Source organism: Camelus dromedarius, chromosome 7 (assembly GCF_036321535.1).
Source record: "Camelus dromedarius isolate mCamDro1 chromosome 7, mCamDro1.pat, whole genome shotgun sequence".
Lineage (NCBI taxonomy): Eukaryota > Metazoa > Chordata > Mammalia > Artiodactyla > Camelidae > Camelus > Camelus dromedarius.
In genome coordinates, this window is record NC_087442.1 from 65,948,651 (window position 1) to 65,964,797 (window position 16,147).

Below are 16,147 nucleotides of genomic sequence, written 5' to 3' on the forward strand. Positions count from 1 at the left end.
ACATCACTTGACTTTACTTTCTAAAACTGTTATGAGCAGTCGTGGGCTAATGATATTCCACACATAATAAGCTCTAAAACATTAAAATGAATTATTAAAGTTGTCATTTTTTTTCCCCCGCAAATCACCATATGAAGAGCATACCATATGGAAGATCATCCAACGGAAATTCAAACAGTCTGGATTTGTAAACCGAATGAAAACGGAAATCCTCCTGAAATAACACAAACGAGAGATGAAGCACGTACAACCAGATTATCTCCAGCCTCAGGCAATCATAGTTGGAGAGACTGAGACCTTAAAAGAACCGTAGCTTGAGTACACCTTCTCTTGGGTTTGGAAAGGCAATGGCCCGTTGCATAACCCCTCCCACTCACTCTTGTATTCTCCCAGCCCTGGAGTGAGATCCTATTAGAAGCAAAATGCCTTTACGGACAGAGAAACCAAAGCTTGCAGTAATGGAAAAGAAATGAATGGACCTATTCCCCCAAGGACTGGTTTCTTTCCATGGGTCCCTACCCCCTTTTAAAGCCTGATAGCTTTGCCGGGCAGACTGCAGAGCTAATAGTCTGCCTACTAGCAGGGAGCAAGGTAACTGGAAAAGCAGATGCCCGAAGCAGACCCTGCCCCCAAATTCAACTGTCATCCAAACCTCTGTGAAAAGCCAACCAATGAAATGCCATGTTTCATCTAAGGAAAATTAATGAATGTTTAAATGACTTCATCTGACTTCATTCAATTACAAAAAAGAGGTCATAAATAGTCAAGTTTCATGATATGACCTTTAAAAAATTATACTGTCGAGTGAAGTGACGGGACAGCTGGCAGTGGGTGCCCAGGAAATAATACCCAAAAAAGTTTCCCATACAAGATTGTTTACGAGTGGCAAAACAACGTGTGTTTCTTGAAATTATTTGCCTCTCTAAGTGTTTGACCAATGCTGTATGACACAAAGAAGAGTATTTGTGTGCGCAGAGCTAGGATGGAAGTGTATTATATTTCTCTGTCGTCAGTAATGTTAACTCAATCTTTTTCTAATTTGTGGGAAAAAAATGAATGTTTCAACTAAATTGAGGGAGAAAATTAAGAAAACCTAGGTTTCTCTAAATTTCATCAGCACGGGGCCTTGAAGATAATAGGAAATAGAGAAAAATCTGTAATCTAAAAAGGAAAAAAGGGTGCAAAATCACATTATCTGTAGATTTGATCTGTTATGAGCTGAATGTCTATGTCCTTCCCAAAATTCTTATGTTTGAGCCCTAACTCTTAATATGTCTGTATTTGGAACTAGGGCTTGCAAGGAAGTGATTAGGGTAAATAGAGGTCATAAGGGTGAGGTCCTAATCTGATAAGGCTGTCTCCTTATACGAACAGGAAGAGATGTCAGATCTCATACTCTCTTTCTGCACGTGAGGACACAGAGAGAAGGTGGCCGTCTGCACCCCAAGGAGAGAGCCCTCAATGGACACCCACCCTGCTGGCACCTTGATCTCGGACTCCAGTCACCAGAACTATGAGAAAATAAATGTCTGTTTAAACCACCCAGTATTTTGTAATGATAGCCTGAGCAGACTAAAACAGATTACAGGACACGATGGTGGAGAGAGAAATGAAGGCTTCAGAACACCTCAGAAGGAAATGCATTTCCAACACAAAAAAAGAGTAACAGATAGACTTTTTAATGAAAAAGATCACTATGGTTTTGACTTATCCACTATTTAATTTAAATATATATAAATATATGAAATATTTAATGTATAAATACAAAATTTATATACAATATATAGATATAGGATTATATAATAATAATTATATAATAATAAATTATATAGATATAATCCTGATCCTAACAATATGAAAATAAAACAAAAGGGAGAGAACAAAAAGAATAAAAAGAGGGGGGAGAAAGTTCTAAGCATCAATATTTACATTCACCACAGCAAATAGAAGGAGAACTTACTTGGGAGGTGTCATTTTCTTCTGGCTCAATGAGATAGGTGTGGTTCCCATCATAGAACATCCCACTGTCAAGAACAGGAAAATAGTTGGGCCTGGCAATTGACTCTTGCCTCAGAACAAGATCATTTTAAAATCAGCAGCAGCTGGAGGACCAGTCTACTTCTCAATGCCCACTTCTCAGTCCCACCCATCACCACAGGATGCACGCCTCATACCAAAGACCCACGCATACCCCACACTGCATGTCATACACACACACACCACCCACACTACGCACACCATACCCACACTCCCCACATACCATACCACACATCACAAACACCCACACACCATATACCATACATTATATACCACACACACACATATGCACATCACATACCACTGTCACACACACCCCCACACCACACACACACACCATATATGATACATTACATCACACACACATCACACACACACCCTACACATACACATCTCCCACACCATACCCACACACACCTCAGAAGCAGCAGGATCCCCTACCCTGACTCTTCCCCAGGCTCAGGATTCCCATTGTCTAACTGCGGTCCATTATTCCCCTTCCAACATGGAAATCTAAAACCTTAACATGCAAGTCATTGCCAGGAGAGCTTATAAAAATGCAAAACTTCCAGGGTCCTCCTCAGATTTCCTGGCTGGGGCCCAGGAAGCTGCATTTTAAACGACCTCTGCTCCCCGCCTCCCTGCCGTGATTCTGATGCAGGTGGTCAGGAAAGATACTGAGAATGGCCTCCCTACCATCCACCCGGAAGATGCTCTGGTAGTAAGAGCTGACACACTTCAACAACCCACCACAAGTTAAACACCTGACACTCATTTAATCTTTCCCACAAATTTATGAGGGAGATACAAGGACTATCCACATTTTCCAAGTACAGAAACTGAAGCTCAAGAGATAAGCTACTTGCCTAAATTGCATGGAGTAAATGTGGAGGTCAGTTTTGGACCTCTTAGAGGTTGGAGATGACCATCAGCCAATGGAGAAATCCTCTGGAGGGCATCTTAAGCTATAAAGGTCCTCAGCTCCCTCTCAGAGAGATCCCGACAGCCATCCCTTCTAGAGGAACGTGGTCCTTCTCCTGAGATCCTGTCCCTTATGACACTGAAGGAGCCTGTCCTACCAGTCAGGCACCTGAGGAGGGCGAAGCTGTGATCTTCTGCAGTCATTTTCAGTGTTAGACAGAAATGACTGCATGACACCCAAGCTGTTAACCACAGACAACCATTTGTCTTTCGTTGATGGCTTAGTGAAGTCAGTTGGTTTTCCTGATCTATAATTATAATGTCTCCAGCTCTGTTCACATTCTTTCCCTCCCGCAGTAACATCTTCCACATGTCCTCAACTTGCTCTTTTCACATCTGTGATGTTTTCACCCCAAAGCGCACTTTCTGAATTTGGATGACATTGAGTTTGGGATTTAAAGATAAACAGATGCAGTCTGTAAGACATTACTGACAGTACATGCCTCAGGAATCAGTCGGGGGATAATTTTCAAAACAGAAGAGCAAATACGGCAGGAAACATTCTGCTGATAACTGGCCAGACCCATCCAGAAAACTGTACAGAACCATCACCCTTTGCCAAAGTTCACGAGGCTACACTGATAAAGGAGCAAGCAGATTGTTTTGTTTAAATAGTGATGGTGCTACTTCCTCTTGAATTAGGTAAGTGTCTAATAGAAAAATCGGTTGTTTTTATTAGGTTTAAACATCATGATACACGGTATAAACAAAGCAGATTCTGACACCATCCATATCCAGAAGATTCTGTTAGCCTATATGAAAATATACCATATTTGATTCTTTAACAATTAAAAAGTGTATGTTTCATTTGCTTTGTTTGAGAACCGACACATTTCTGTTACACAAATTCCAGTAAGTATACTGAGTCCACCGCACAATATTAACTGATAAAAACTTACAGCTAGGACCAAGTTACTACCAGCCAATTGAGCTAAAAATTTAAAAGGCTGCATCAAAACAGGATTTTGAAAGGAAACAGTCATTCTTACAAATTGCCACAAGAGGGCAATACATTTACATTTGATTCCCTTCTTTAAGGTTCCCGTAGTTGCAGGATTTTGTCATAACATCAAACATAAGGATCAAAATATTGCCCATTAGTCCCTCGAATCTGAAAAAAAAAAAAAATGTGCTCTTGCAGGTTCTTTATGAAAAACCTATAAATCTGATTATTTTACCCTTTATGTTCTTTAATGGAATTCAGTAAATCAAGAAAAATGAAAAATCTCAACATGTATGTGGTAATTTATAAAAGATGAGTCATGGATGAAATAACAAATCTCATACCTAAATCACTGCAATTGAGACAACAGAAATTATTTATTATTTAGAAATAGCTCCATTAAATAAATGTCAGCAATTTTTGTTCAGAAGGTAAAATCAAGATGAGAAGTAATAATTCATAAATAACAAAGAGGAACAAAAGTAAATTATCCAACACACCCATAAAGTCGAGTAACACCCAAACATACCTGTACACAATCCTGACAGTGTTCCTAAACACAGTGGGGTTTTTTGGATTTTTGTTTGTTTCTTTGTTTAGTCCTACATGAAAAGGTTTCTACAAGTAGAAGTCAATTTTACTTAGTTAAAACAACGGGAAAAGGCTCTGAATTCTATTCTTGCTCTACTCACTCTAAAATTTCTGTGAAGTTCCCTTTCCATCCTCCTTCAAAGGACTGTGGAGGATTAGTATCTGTTGGTCTTAGGGTCTCAGGTCTGCTAGCGTCCTTAGAAGGCAGAAATACTTTCTTTCTGATTCCCACAAGATTGTGCCCATTTGGAAAAACAGGGTGGGGGGAGGGGATTGGATCACGTACTAGGCAAGATGCTTACACTGTGACTCTGGATTGAGATTTTAAGAGGAAGAGAGATGAAAAAGCCTCTTTTTTTTTGATATCACTCTCCTACAATATACATTTGCTGTCACCAACGTTGACAGGCCCCGTGTACTATTCCTGGCTGACAGCTGTGCTCCTCTTGAGATCAGATAAAACAATTTTACTGCCGAAGGGGACGTCGACATTTCTTTATTCCAGATTAAGAAAGTCGAGGCTCTCGAATATTAGGTATGGATTTTGTCCTTGTAAAACTGTCTCCTTATTCAAAGAATTCATTTAAAATCAGTAGAACAGTCTTTTAGCACAAACAATAAGCAGATGGAAGGCTTCCAGGCTCTCAGACATATGACCTCTTTTCTCTGGCTCTTTCCCTGACCCCCTGCACTCTCTCCTTCCTGCCTCTCACACATCTACTGCCAGAGCCTGACCAGAGGCACCACTTATGCAGACTGGCTAGATTTCCTAACCTTTCCCATTAGAGCTGCTTCCTTGCTCTCTTTAAGACCTGCCTGTCTAATCCATTTCTTGGAATAGTCCAGCAAAGCCCGTTCCAGGGTCCACTTCACCTTCTTCAGGTGACATCTCTCTGGAGCCCTGAAGGACAACCTCATTCTTCAGTACCCATCTAAGCTTGCATTTTTCTGTTTTCTTTCTCTCTCAAAGAAAACAAATATACCTTTCACATTCTAAAGCATGAAGCTAAACTAAATTTAGCTTCCCCAAGAGACTGGGAGCTCTTGGAAGCAGGGCTCATGTTCTAATCTCCTTAATATTCCAAGTGGCTGCTACACAGCAGATACTCAATAACTGTCAGATGAAGAACCCACACCTCTAAATGGATAACGGACAGGAAGAATTTTAAGGTTTCCAAACAAAAACTGAACAAAACTAAATTAAAGTGCTGGCTTTTTCTGTGCCCTGCAAAGGAGTAACAAGGACTGAGATGACTTAGTCTAAATGGAATGCTGAGGGATGACATGAAAGATTTACAAGGGGTCACAAAACAGGGGAGAGACACCACCTGGGTATCACCATTATCGACAGGTTGGGGGAAGTAGCTGGAGTCCCATGTTAAACATCAGCAAGCCAACTTTGACAGCGGAGGTTATGAGAAAGGAAGCAAGGCCCCAAGGAGGCATGAAATCCATTTCTTAGAGATTTCTGAGAACAAATGGACCTTCCATGAGTCTGCTGTGGGTTAGGTGAGATTCTGGCTGAAAAAAAAAAGCTAAAACACATGAGCTCTTGAAGTCACCTCCAGCCTTTGTCTTTGTGCAAGGAGTCAGGAGTTTTCATCCCCTGAAATTTCTGTTATTCCATATAAACATTTAAAATGAACACCAAGAAGGAGGAGGGATAGAACTGGTACCCAGGGGACAAATATCCACAGAAACTAGACCAGAGTTACCCAAACCGCTCCTGTCCCCATCTAGATGGAATGAGAAAAAAGTTTCCAACATCACTCAGGTATCATGTTATAATTTCAGAGTCCCTGGTTTCTGCAACTCTAACTGAACAACTTGCTTGGTTTATAAACCACAAAGGAGAAAAAGATCAGATCCATCACTGATTTAAAATTAGCCCTTGACACAAAATAGGGATTTCGACCACAGGGCATTAAAAATAAAGAAAATAAGTGATTGAAAGAATGGATGGCACAAAAAAAAAAAAACAAAACTGGACACTTACTGAAGTCCATGGCATGTTGACAACGCCACAAATGAGACAGGGTTTCCTCGGATGTGGCCCTGGTAGTAACAGTGTTCTCCTCCCTGAAAGCAGAAATAGAGAATGTAAGCCTTCCCCATCACAGAGAGAATCAGTCTCACCACTTCAAAGGTTTCTGCCCACCCTACACCTCCCAGAGCAAAGCTCTGTACAATGTTTCATTATCCAGATTCCAATTACCAAACCATTTCTAACAGAATTATTCATTAACACTTCTAGCCAACTGACTCCAAATCAAAAGACAGGGAAATAAAAGTTGACTTAATTTTCCTTTTATGTAGGTGATGACAGAAGGAAGAAAGAAAGAGATACTGAAATACACAGGTGGCCCTTGCACCAGAAAAAAACTTTAATCAGCTGTTTCCTCAGTCCTGAGTAACTCAATGTGAGCAGCAGCAAAATGATGCTCTTCCCCATAAAGCTAAGTAAAATGAATATAAATCATCTGAGAGTCAACTAGATTAAACTGATGGAGGAAAACGCCTATTTTTACAGCATTTGTATCAAAACTTGGCAAGTTTTACACTATTCATTTCTCCAACCAGGAATGGCTTTACTGGTAAGCAGTCTAGTGTATGGTTTGAAATTGAGAAATTTCTTCTAGCAACCAGTCACTCTAACTAAATTCCACTGAGAGATTCATTTCTTTTGATTAAATGTTCCTGGAAAAGGCAATAGGGCAGTTCCTCTGCCATCTCAGGGCGGTACCCCAGCCTGTAGATACTTGCTACTCACAGTGTGGTCTAGAAAACAGCAGCTCTGGCATTGCCAGGAGTGTGTCAGAAATACAGAATCTCGGGACTCACCCCAGACCGACTATATCAGAATCAGCATTTTAACCAGGTCCCTAGGAGATTCATGTGCACATTAAAGTTTCAGAAGCACAAGTCTAAATGACCTTTCCCATTCCCCCCACTAACCTCCCATTTATTCAGAAGCTGAAAGCTGCTAATCCAATTGACCCACTGAGAGATGAAAGCCTAACAATGGAAGGACTGATGGAATGGGTAGTTTAAAGGGGCAAACGTTACCTACATCACTATCTGGCTTAAGGACTAACTCTACTTAAAACACTCAGGGCTTGACAAGCGGAGGGGAGAGAACAGGAAGACGTAATCACGGAACATGGCTGAAGACATTTTCTTCTCAGGAATTCCAAGGAGGGCAGCCTGGCCCGAGCCTGCCGCTCCTCATGAGATAATCCCACAGAATTGCCTGGAGCTCAGCTTTAGTGAGGGGTGGAGAGCAGAAGACGGTGAACAGTGCAATCCCTGACACTGTGGCACCTCCAGATTCCCGAGAGAGTCACTAAGCATCATGAACTGAGGATCCTGCTTGGATTGGATAGAGGAAGAGAAAGGGAGGTACTTCCTGTGTGGTTCTTATAGGGGATGGAGCCCAGAAGGCCACAGACTTAAGGGTAGAAACAAAGCTAGACACTGATTTCCAGGGTAGGGTTGCTTTAGATGTTAACAGCATGAGCTATCAGCTCCTTCACTTACTAGTTGTGTAATCTCAAATTATAGAGCCTCCCTGTGTCATCTATCAAATGAGGGTAATAATTTCATAGGATTATTCAGATGATTAAAGAGCTAACATGCATAAAGGGCTTAGAATAATGCTTGGCACTTGGTACACACTCAATAAATGTTTGCTACTAGTATAATGACTCTGTGTCATCTGTTGTCCTACTCAATTTATACACACACACACTCCTTAAATCATCACTTCACTTCTACAAAGAAATATTGTTACGTCTGTTTCACATAGGAGGTCACAATCTCTAAGAATTAAGGCTCTCCACCTGGGAAGTTGCCAAGTAGGGATGCAAACTTTGTGTGAATGTGTGAACACAAGGCCCGTGTCCCTCCTACACTAACTTATGAGTTAAGACTTAGAACTTGTGGGTTCTCCAGTGCAAATCTAAGCTTTCCCGAGGCTGACTTTTTTTGTTTGTTTTTAAACTTTGGAGTAGCACTCAGGGTAAATGTAACAGAATTTAAAATTCCCTCTGTTGGGCTGTTAGACTGGTGAACTGTCCAAAAGATTAGATTCTAAGTACAGAAAAGGTCATTATGTTTCAGATAACATTTCCCGGACATATCTGACTAGACCAGAAATCAAAACTCTAGCTTTCGACTGGGCAGACACAAAAGGCCAACAGTCAATGGGAATGACCTTGAAAGAGAAAGAATTCTATCTAAAAGTGTTTCTTTAAATTAAATACTGACTAAATAACCCAATCAGATCTCTCTCAGAGGTCTAAAACTCACAGTGAACAGTAGACAGAAAAATACTAGAAACAAAAAGAAGTAAAACTAAGAAGTTAATCATAAGAATTATGGCATCAGATTAGGGAACAACAGAAGTTAAGTCATTGTATGAGGGGAAGACACATCAGAGGTAAAGGTATATAAGAAATGTTTTATAAATTACTAAAGTTTTCTTTACAATACCAACTTGGGGAATGTTACATTAAATTATAATAATAAAAAAAAAGGGCACAGAACTCATGTTTTGAAACGACCCTCCTTTTATATTGGGGCTAAATAGATGATTAGGTAATAGAAAACAACCTTTCACTGATTTCTGATTCTGAAAAACAGGAGTCAGTCCAAAAACAGCATATGATCAGGATCCATTTGCACAAAAGCCTAACACTACAAATGAAGTGAAGAGCTCAATACGGTTGAATCATTATCAATGTTTCCATGACACTTTAAGAGAAGCATAAACATGGTGGGGCAGGGGGTGGCTACCTCCTTGATTTGGGCTATTATTATTCAAATCTTGAGACTCTCAACTGGTATTCTAAGTAACTCTTCTAAATAATGGTGGAAATTAATTTCTGTGTTATGATTTTTTTCAGGAATTATTCACCATAAATCAATATTTATTTCCACTACAGAACTAAAGTAGATTTCTTTTTTCCTTTAATCCACCTGGAAATATTTCTTAACCCAGAACAGAGGCCTTAGTATTAAAGGGCTTCTTTAATTTATATTAATCTATTGTTAAATTATTAAAATAAATTCAAAAATTCAATTAATAGATTTTTTTTAATAATATTTTTACCCATTATTTTTAAAGTAATAAATACTTAGGGTGAAAAACCTAAGAATTCAGGACGTTCATGGTAAAGAGTGAAAATATCCCCTTCCTACATATTGTCCAGGCTGCAGTTGCCTCCTAACAGGTAAACATTTTTGACAGATTTTGTGCCCCACGTGACAAGTCATCTATGCACATTCAAGGAAATGTGTAGATACATAAATACACATATATCTTTTCCAGTGTACAAATGAGTTTACACTATCCACACTGTTCTGCCACTTTATTTTTTTCCTTAAAGTAACATTGACATCAGCCTCATTCTTTCAACAATGGCAGAATATTCCATCATAGAGGTGAACCATAATTCATTTAAACAGTCCTGTTCTAATGGACATTTATCCACTAGAACTATCTCCATTTTTTTTTTTTTTTTGGTGTCATAAACCATATTGTAACAAACATCCTTTCATATATTTTTGTGCACTTCTGTCAGTATATCTGTAGGATAGATTACAGATGTGGACCTGGTAGGTCAAAGAAAATGTGCATTTAAAAATTTAATGGATATTTTAAAGGACAAATATAATTATATTTCTTTACACATACCTGCTTTAAAAGATGCACTGCATTTTAAAATAATAAAATGCATTTTATTAAAAATTGTATATTTCAATAAAGTATCACTTAGGCCAATTTTCTCGAATCTTATCAATGATAAAGGTTCTTCATATCTTCGTATGACTTTCTTGAGGAACCAGATGCTTTACAGAAATAGGTATTACGTACAATAACCTAAGACAAATGTAGGAAAAGGAAAAAGACAGCACATTCTAACAGAGTTTGGCTTTTTAGTCATCTGACAATCATAGCTTTATTCCTTACTGTTTCTTTTGTTCCAGAAATAAATCTATTGTCCTTGAAACTTTCTTCATACTCCTTGATTTAATAACACAGCCATAACAGTACAGATGTTTATTTTTAGCTAATTAGATAGTTGTAGCTAAAAAAAAAATTACCAACCTCTCTAAAAATGAATTATATGGTAGTTCATATGTCATATTGGTTTATCTTCCCTCTGGAAAAACCTTATTACAAATTTTACTCTAGGGAAGTCAAAATAATCATTTATTTGCAAAATTCAAAGACAAACCACATTTTTATTAAACGGCCAGAGAGATCTCAAAAGAAAAGCAGAATTTAATATAAATGTGATGAGATAACACAAAGGAAACTAAAAAGCCTGGGTTATAAAACTATGAAACCCCAATAAAGGGAACCAATGAGAGCACGGCCACAAGGCCATAGTCATCTGCTTTCCATCCAGATCCTCAAAGGAAATCACAGCTTTATAAGCTCCAAGACGGGCCAGGGCCGCCTCTTCTAAAAAGCCTACTCAGATTCCCTCCTCCTCATAGAATTAAACTTGCTAACCCCTCCTCTGCATTTTCATATTTTCCATCTTTCTACCTGCATTCTTATTTCTATCCCAGGTCTCCCACTAGACTCTGGTCTTCTTTCAGGGAAGCACAGGTGCCTGATCTATGTTTATATCCCCAAGTGTGCTGTTAGAGAAAGAGCCTCCCAGAATCAAGCTTCCTCATCAAGCAAATGGGGAAATTAACAACCCACACTGCCTCACAAGAGTATGCAGGGGATTCCATGAGATACAAAGTCAAGTCCACTGTAAACTGCTAAATAATTAGGTAAGAGGGTGCAGTCAGGCAATATTTCCTCCGTAAGAGATTCTATTGTGTCCCTTTAGGTCTGATTCTCATACTTTATTTGTTAAGGCTAACATTTCATGGCTTTAACGGATAATGCAGGTGACCGTGTCTCCCATCCAGAGAGTTTGTTTAGGCAGCTCTGAGGTTAGATCCAAGAATCTGCAGCTTAACAAATATTCCATGTTTTTCTTACTTTAGGATTATACTAGAGCAATGGTCCTCAACCTTGACTGCATATCAGAAACACCATGGAGAGCTTTCAAAATCCCAATGCTCAGACTGTCCTCCAACTCAATTAAATCATAATCTCAGGAGACAGATGCAGGCATCAGCATCTTTTTAAATGCTCCAGATTATTCAAGGAAGCTGCAGAGGCTGAAAAGCCCTGCCCTAGAGAAATGTTGCTCAACAGCAGGGTTCTCAAAACTGACTATCAGAATCTCCCCCTAGTTCCCAGGCATTCCTGCAGAGCTGCTGAATCAGAATCTCCAAGGAGGGAGGGCTCCAGACTTTCTAGAGTTGCAAAAAGTTCCCCAGTTGATTCTGATGATCATATTTGGAATTATTAACCTAAAAATATTCAACCCAATACCAAAGCACCCCCAGGTAGAGGATATCAGAAAGACAGATCTTTGAAAGAATGAAAGTGTCTGTCATATCCTGGGCATTGTGCATGGTGATGAATGACTATTTCATGATGACTGATAAAGTGAATATTAATTTTTCCATTTCAACAAGTGAGAAAACGTAGATTTAAAGACCGCCTTTACACCCAGGTGTGCCTGATGCAGGGTCAAGTCACTTTATCCTAGTGATTCTCTAAAAGTGGTTTCCAGCCCCAATACATCAGCTTGTTAAAAATGCAAATTCTCAAGCCTCTCCCCAGACATAATCAAAGTCTCTGGAAGCCCTCCAGTGACTTCAATGCACTTTAAAATTTGAGAATAACTGCTTCACTCTACGTCTGCCTCTGCATTCTAAAACTCCTCATTGCTGAGCTCACTGAAATCCTATTCTAGTTCCTGAGCAGATGCTAACTGAAGCATAAAGGATATAGAGCCATATCTCTTCTCCAGACTCCTTCTCTTGTTCTCCCCAAATCATCTGGTTTTATCAGAGACACAATGGAGGGTAAAAGGTGACATAAGAATATGCAAGAATTTTGCCATGTATGGAGCCAGGAAGAGCAGAGCTACTTTTCGTAGGTGCTGGTAATAGGACACCATACAGGATGCTCTGGCCAGGACTAAACGGACTACAGTGATCAATGTCCAGTTAGCCTGGAACGAAGGAGTGTCCCAGGATGAGGGTCATTCCGTGCTACATCTGTGAAAGTCACAGGCAAATCAGTTACCCTTAAAGGGACAGGGTCAGTGAAGACACTTCCAGACCAAAACACCACCCTGCAAGCCTCGTGATGCTGCTCTGCTCCCTGAGTCAAGACTCTCTCCCGCTCTGTGGGCACCAGTCTCGGGACTGGCCTGCTACCCTGCAGATCAGGGCCCATGTCCATCATCCTCTTCCACAAGCGAGACCCTTGCTCACACTAGCACAACTCCCCACCCTGGGCTCACATTAGTATCATAGGGGAAGCTTTTTAAAAAGATCAAGCCTACTCCCAACCAATCATATCAGGACACCTAGGAATGGGACCTGGGCATGATGTTCATCTGCCCAGATGATTCCAACATGCTGCCTTAGGTTGAGAAGTTACACTCTACCCTAATACCCTTCGTAGAAAATGAAGACCTGCCCCGAACTCTCTTGCATCTTAAATTCCTCCCAGGCATGTTCACTGCCCAGACTCCTGTTTGTGGCTGCATGGCTGGAATCTGTTCCATCAGGAGTTTGTCTGCAACAGCCTCTTCCCAATTTCCTCCTGATTGGCACTGACATGAGGAATCTGCCCTCCTCCTACCCTTGCCCTTCCCTCAATGAGAAATGACATTTTAAAGTCTCCTTGAGTCAGGAATATTCTGAGTCTCCCTAGGGTCACCTGCATCAAGGAAATCCCTAGAAAAGCTGTATCTTACATTGGAGAGACTCCACCAGCCCACCCTGATTAAAATGTATAACCTGGGATTATACAGAATCAGACTGGATTCACAGAAGGGACATGGGTTAAACATCTGTTCAGGTACAAAGTGTAAGAGTATCTGATTTTACAGGCTCTCTAAGGAAAGTAGAGGAAAAAATCTCATTTTATAGTAAATTAAAATTAAATAAAGCTATCACACGGCCGATAATCCATGGATTAATACTAGTGCATGTCAAAATCCTTACCAGTTCATGACAAAATAAGAAAAATAAGGGCAATTCAGTCAATTTCTCATAAATCTAAATATATTTAATTTTTTAATCTGTCCTTTGTTTTGAGATTAGCTATTGCCTTCTCTTTATTAAAATTATCCATTTTTAATTTTTAATAGGCTTTTTCTTTTCAAATAATTTTAGATTCACAGAAAAGTTGCAAAGATGGTACAGAGAGTTCTAATATACCTATCATCCAGTTTCTCCCACTATTAACATTTTATGTCAGCTGAGTACATTTATTGAAACTAAAACACTGGCACTGGTATGTTACTTTTTACTAGGCTCTAAACATTTATATTTCTTTAATGTTTCCATTCATTTTCTCTTTCTGTTCCAGGAGCCAATCCCGGGTACCATATTGCATTAGTTGTCATATTTATTCTTTTCAAATTGGTAGAAATAGTAAACAGAATTTAGGTATTTTGAAGGGGCTGTTTCCATACATGGTAAAATAAAAAGATTGGCAACCCCATATTAATCCCTAAAATTTGTTTTGTTAGTATACTGGGTTATGAAATATAAAGCCAGCATCAAGCGTATAAATGAATACTTCCTAGACTCTAACTTAGTACTATAGGTTTCAAAAGACAAAAAAAAAAAAAAAACTACCCTTATGTAAACAGGCTTAATTTAAATGACTTATTAAAATGTCATTTTTAATATAACCCATAGAAATAACTTCCAAAAGGTTACTCAATAACGCTTTGCTGTAATAATAATCTAGGACTCCTCATGGCCTGAGATTTTTCTGGACAACCCTTTCAAGGATGTTTGTATAGAGCAAAGCCTTTGAAGATAGAGATATCTCCCTCCAGAGCAAAGAACAAGCATGTTTACTTCCTATTATAAAAGACTCAGGTTTTCTAAATTCAGAATTTCTCTAGTGACACAACAGACTGTGTGTACAGGTGTCACCTGGCCCTTTCATTTATCACCCTCTGGGGACCGAGGCTCAAGATACAAGTCTAAGAAAGTGTTGATATTCTGGCTACTTCTATTGCCATGGGTAACAAAATCCTTTGTCTTTGACCCAGGGGTCTCTAGTCTTCTGCCAGCACAGAGGAAACTGTAACAGACTAATTTGTTAGTCTGTTAGTCTCTCAGCCCTTTGCAGTTATTGAAACTTGAATTTCCATTTCCCCCCAAAAATTAGGGGATTTTTTTAACAGTAGACCTCCACTTCCACATTTCCACTTTCCTGTAGGTCACAAATCAGCTGCAGATGAATAAAGTACACATTCTTCCTTTTATTACAGCTAGTTTGCCTCTCATTTATACTTCTGGTTGATACCTTTGGACATTTGGGTTTGCCATCCCTTTCCAAGTTCCAGTTGTTCAAGCAGTCTCCAAAACATCAGCTCATTCCAACATCTAGAGTTAAATGATCATTCAAATTCTCTGCACTATTTCAATATTCACTGATAAGCCCTAGAAAAGATTCTTCAACCAAAAAAAATCTTAAAAACTAAAAGTAGTCAAAACTAAGTGACAAAAAACGAGAATAACTTCATTTAAAAGATTCACGGTTTCTGTTGAAGAGGCAAGATATATAAGAATATTATTGTAGCAAATATTCTTGAATATTATTGTAGCCAAAGTTTCCACAAGAAAGGAGAAAAGAGACAGAACTAGAAAGCCACCGGGTATAAACAGAAGTGATAAGGAAAAGAGACTCATTGGAAGACAGCAAACACCACAGAAAATAGGGGCTATAACTTTCTTGTGAGCGTTCAGGTTGTTTTTTGTCTTTTGTTTTTGTTTTTTTAAAAGCCCTTTAGGGACCCAGTGAACTTACAATCTGTTTTGACTATTGTGCAGGAGTCTTTCCTTATAGTGAATTACTCTGGGTAATGTCAGCTGTGGAAAACAAAACACGAAAACAATGATAGGGTCCCAGGAGTTACAGCTCACAAGCACCCAAACTGAATAACTGGTAAAGTCTTTTGAGAAGCAATCCATTTTTAGAAGTTAGTCTCTCCTCTTGTCTGCAGGCTCAGGACCTCCAGCATGTACTTTAATTGTTTTACATTAGTTATAATCAAAATGCCTTCTGTATTAATTTCCTAGGACTGTCGTAACAAATTACCAAAACCTGAGTGGCTTAAACTAACAGAAACATATTTCCTCACAGTTCTGGAGACTGGAAATCTGAAATCAAGGTGTTGGTAGAGTCATGCTCCCTTTGAAGGGTCTCGAGAAGAATCCTTCCTAAATTCTAGTGGTTGCCAACAATTCTCAGTGTTCCCTGGCTTGTGGCCACATCCTCCAACCTCTGCCACTGTCTTCATATGGCATTCTTCCTGTGTGTCTGTCTCTGTGTCTCTATGTCTAAACTTCCCTCTATAAGGACACCAGTCATTAGTTTAGAGCTTTCCAACTGAGCACATCTGAAAGGACCCTATTTGCAAAAAATAGTCACATTCACAGGTACCAGGGGACATGAATTTTGAGGGGACACTATTCAATATA

At 39.3% G+C, this 16,147-nt stretch overlaps 1 protein-coding gene across 11 annotated transcripts in view; it reads right to left on the bottom strand.

The window, feature by feature from the left end:
- The window catches only part of ADAM22 (ADAM metallopeptidase domain 22), a 205,940-nt gene that overhangs the window by 71,215 nt on the left and 118,578 nt on the right, over nucleotides 1–16,147 (bottom strand). For all 11 annotated transcript variants that reach the window (XM_064487601.1, XM_064487593.1, XM_064487596.1 and 8 more), the window contains exons 5-7: nucleotides 6,549–6,631; nucleotides 1,961–2,024; nucleotides 145–214 (exon numbers count right to left, since the gene is read on the bottom strand). In XM_064487601.1, coding sequence (XP_064343671.1) covers nucleotides 145–214; nucleotides 1,961–2,024; nucleotides 6,549–6,631 — 217 coding nt within the window. The remainder of the gene's footprint in view (nucleotides 1–144; nucleotides 215–1,960; nucleotides 2,025–6,548; nucleotides 6,632–16,147) is intronic.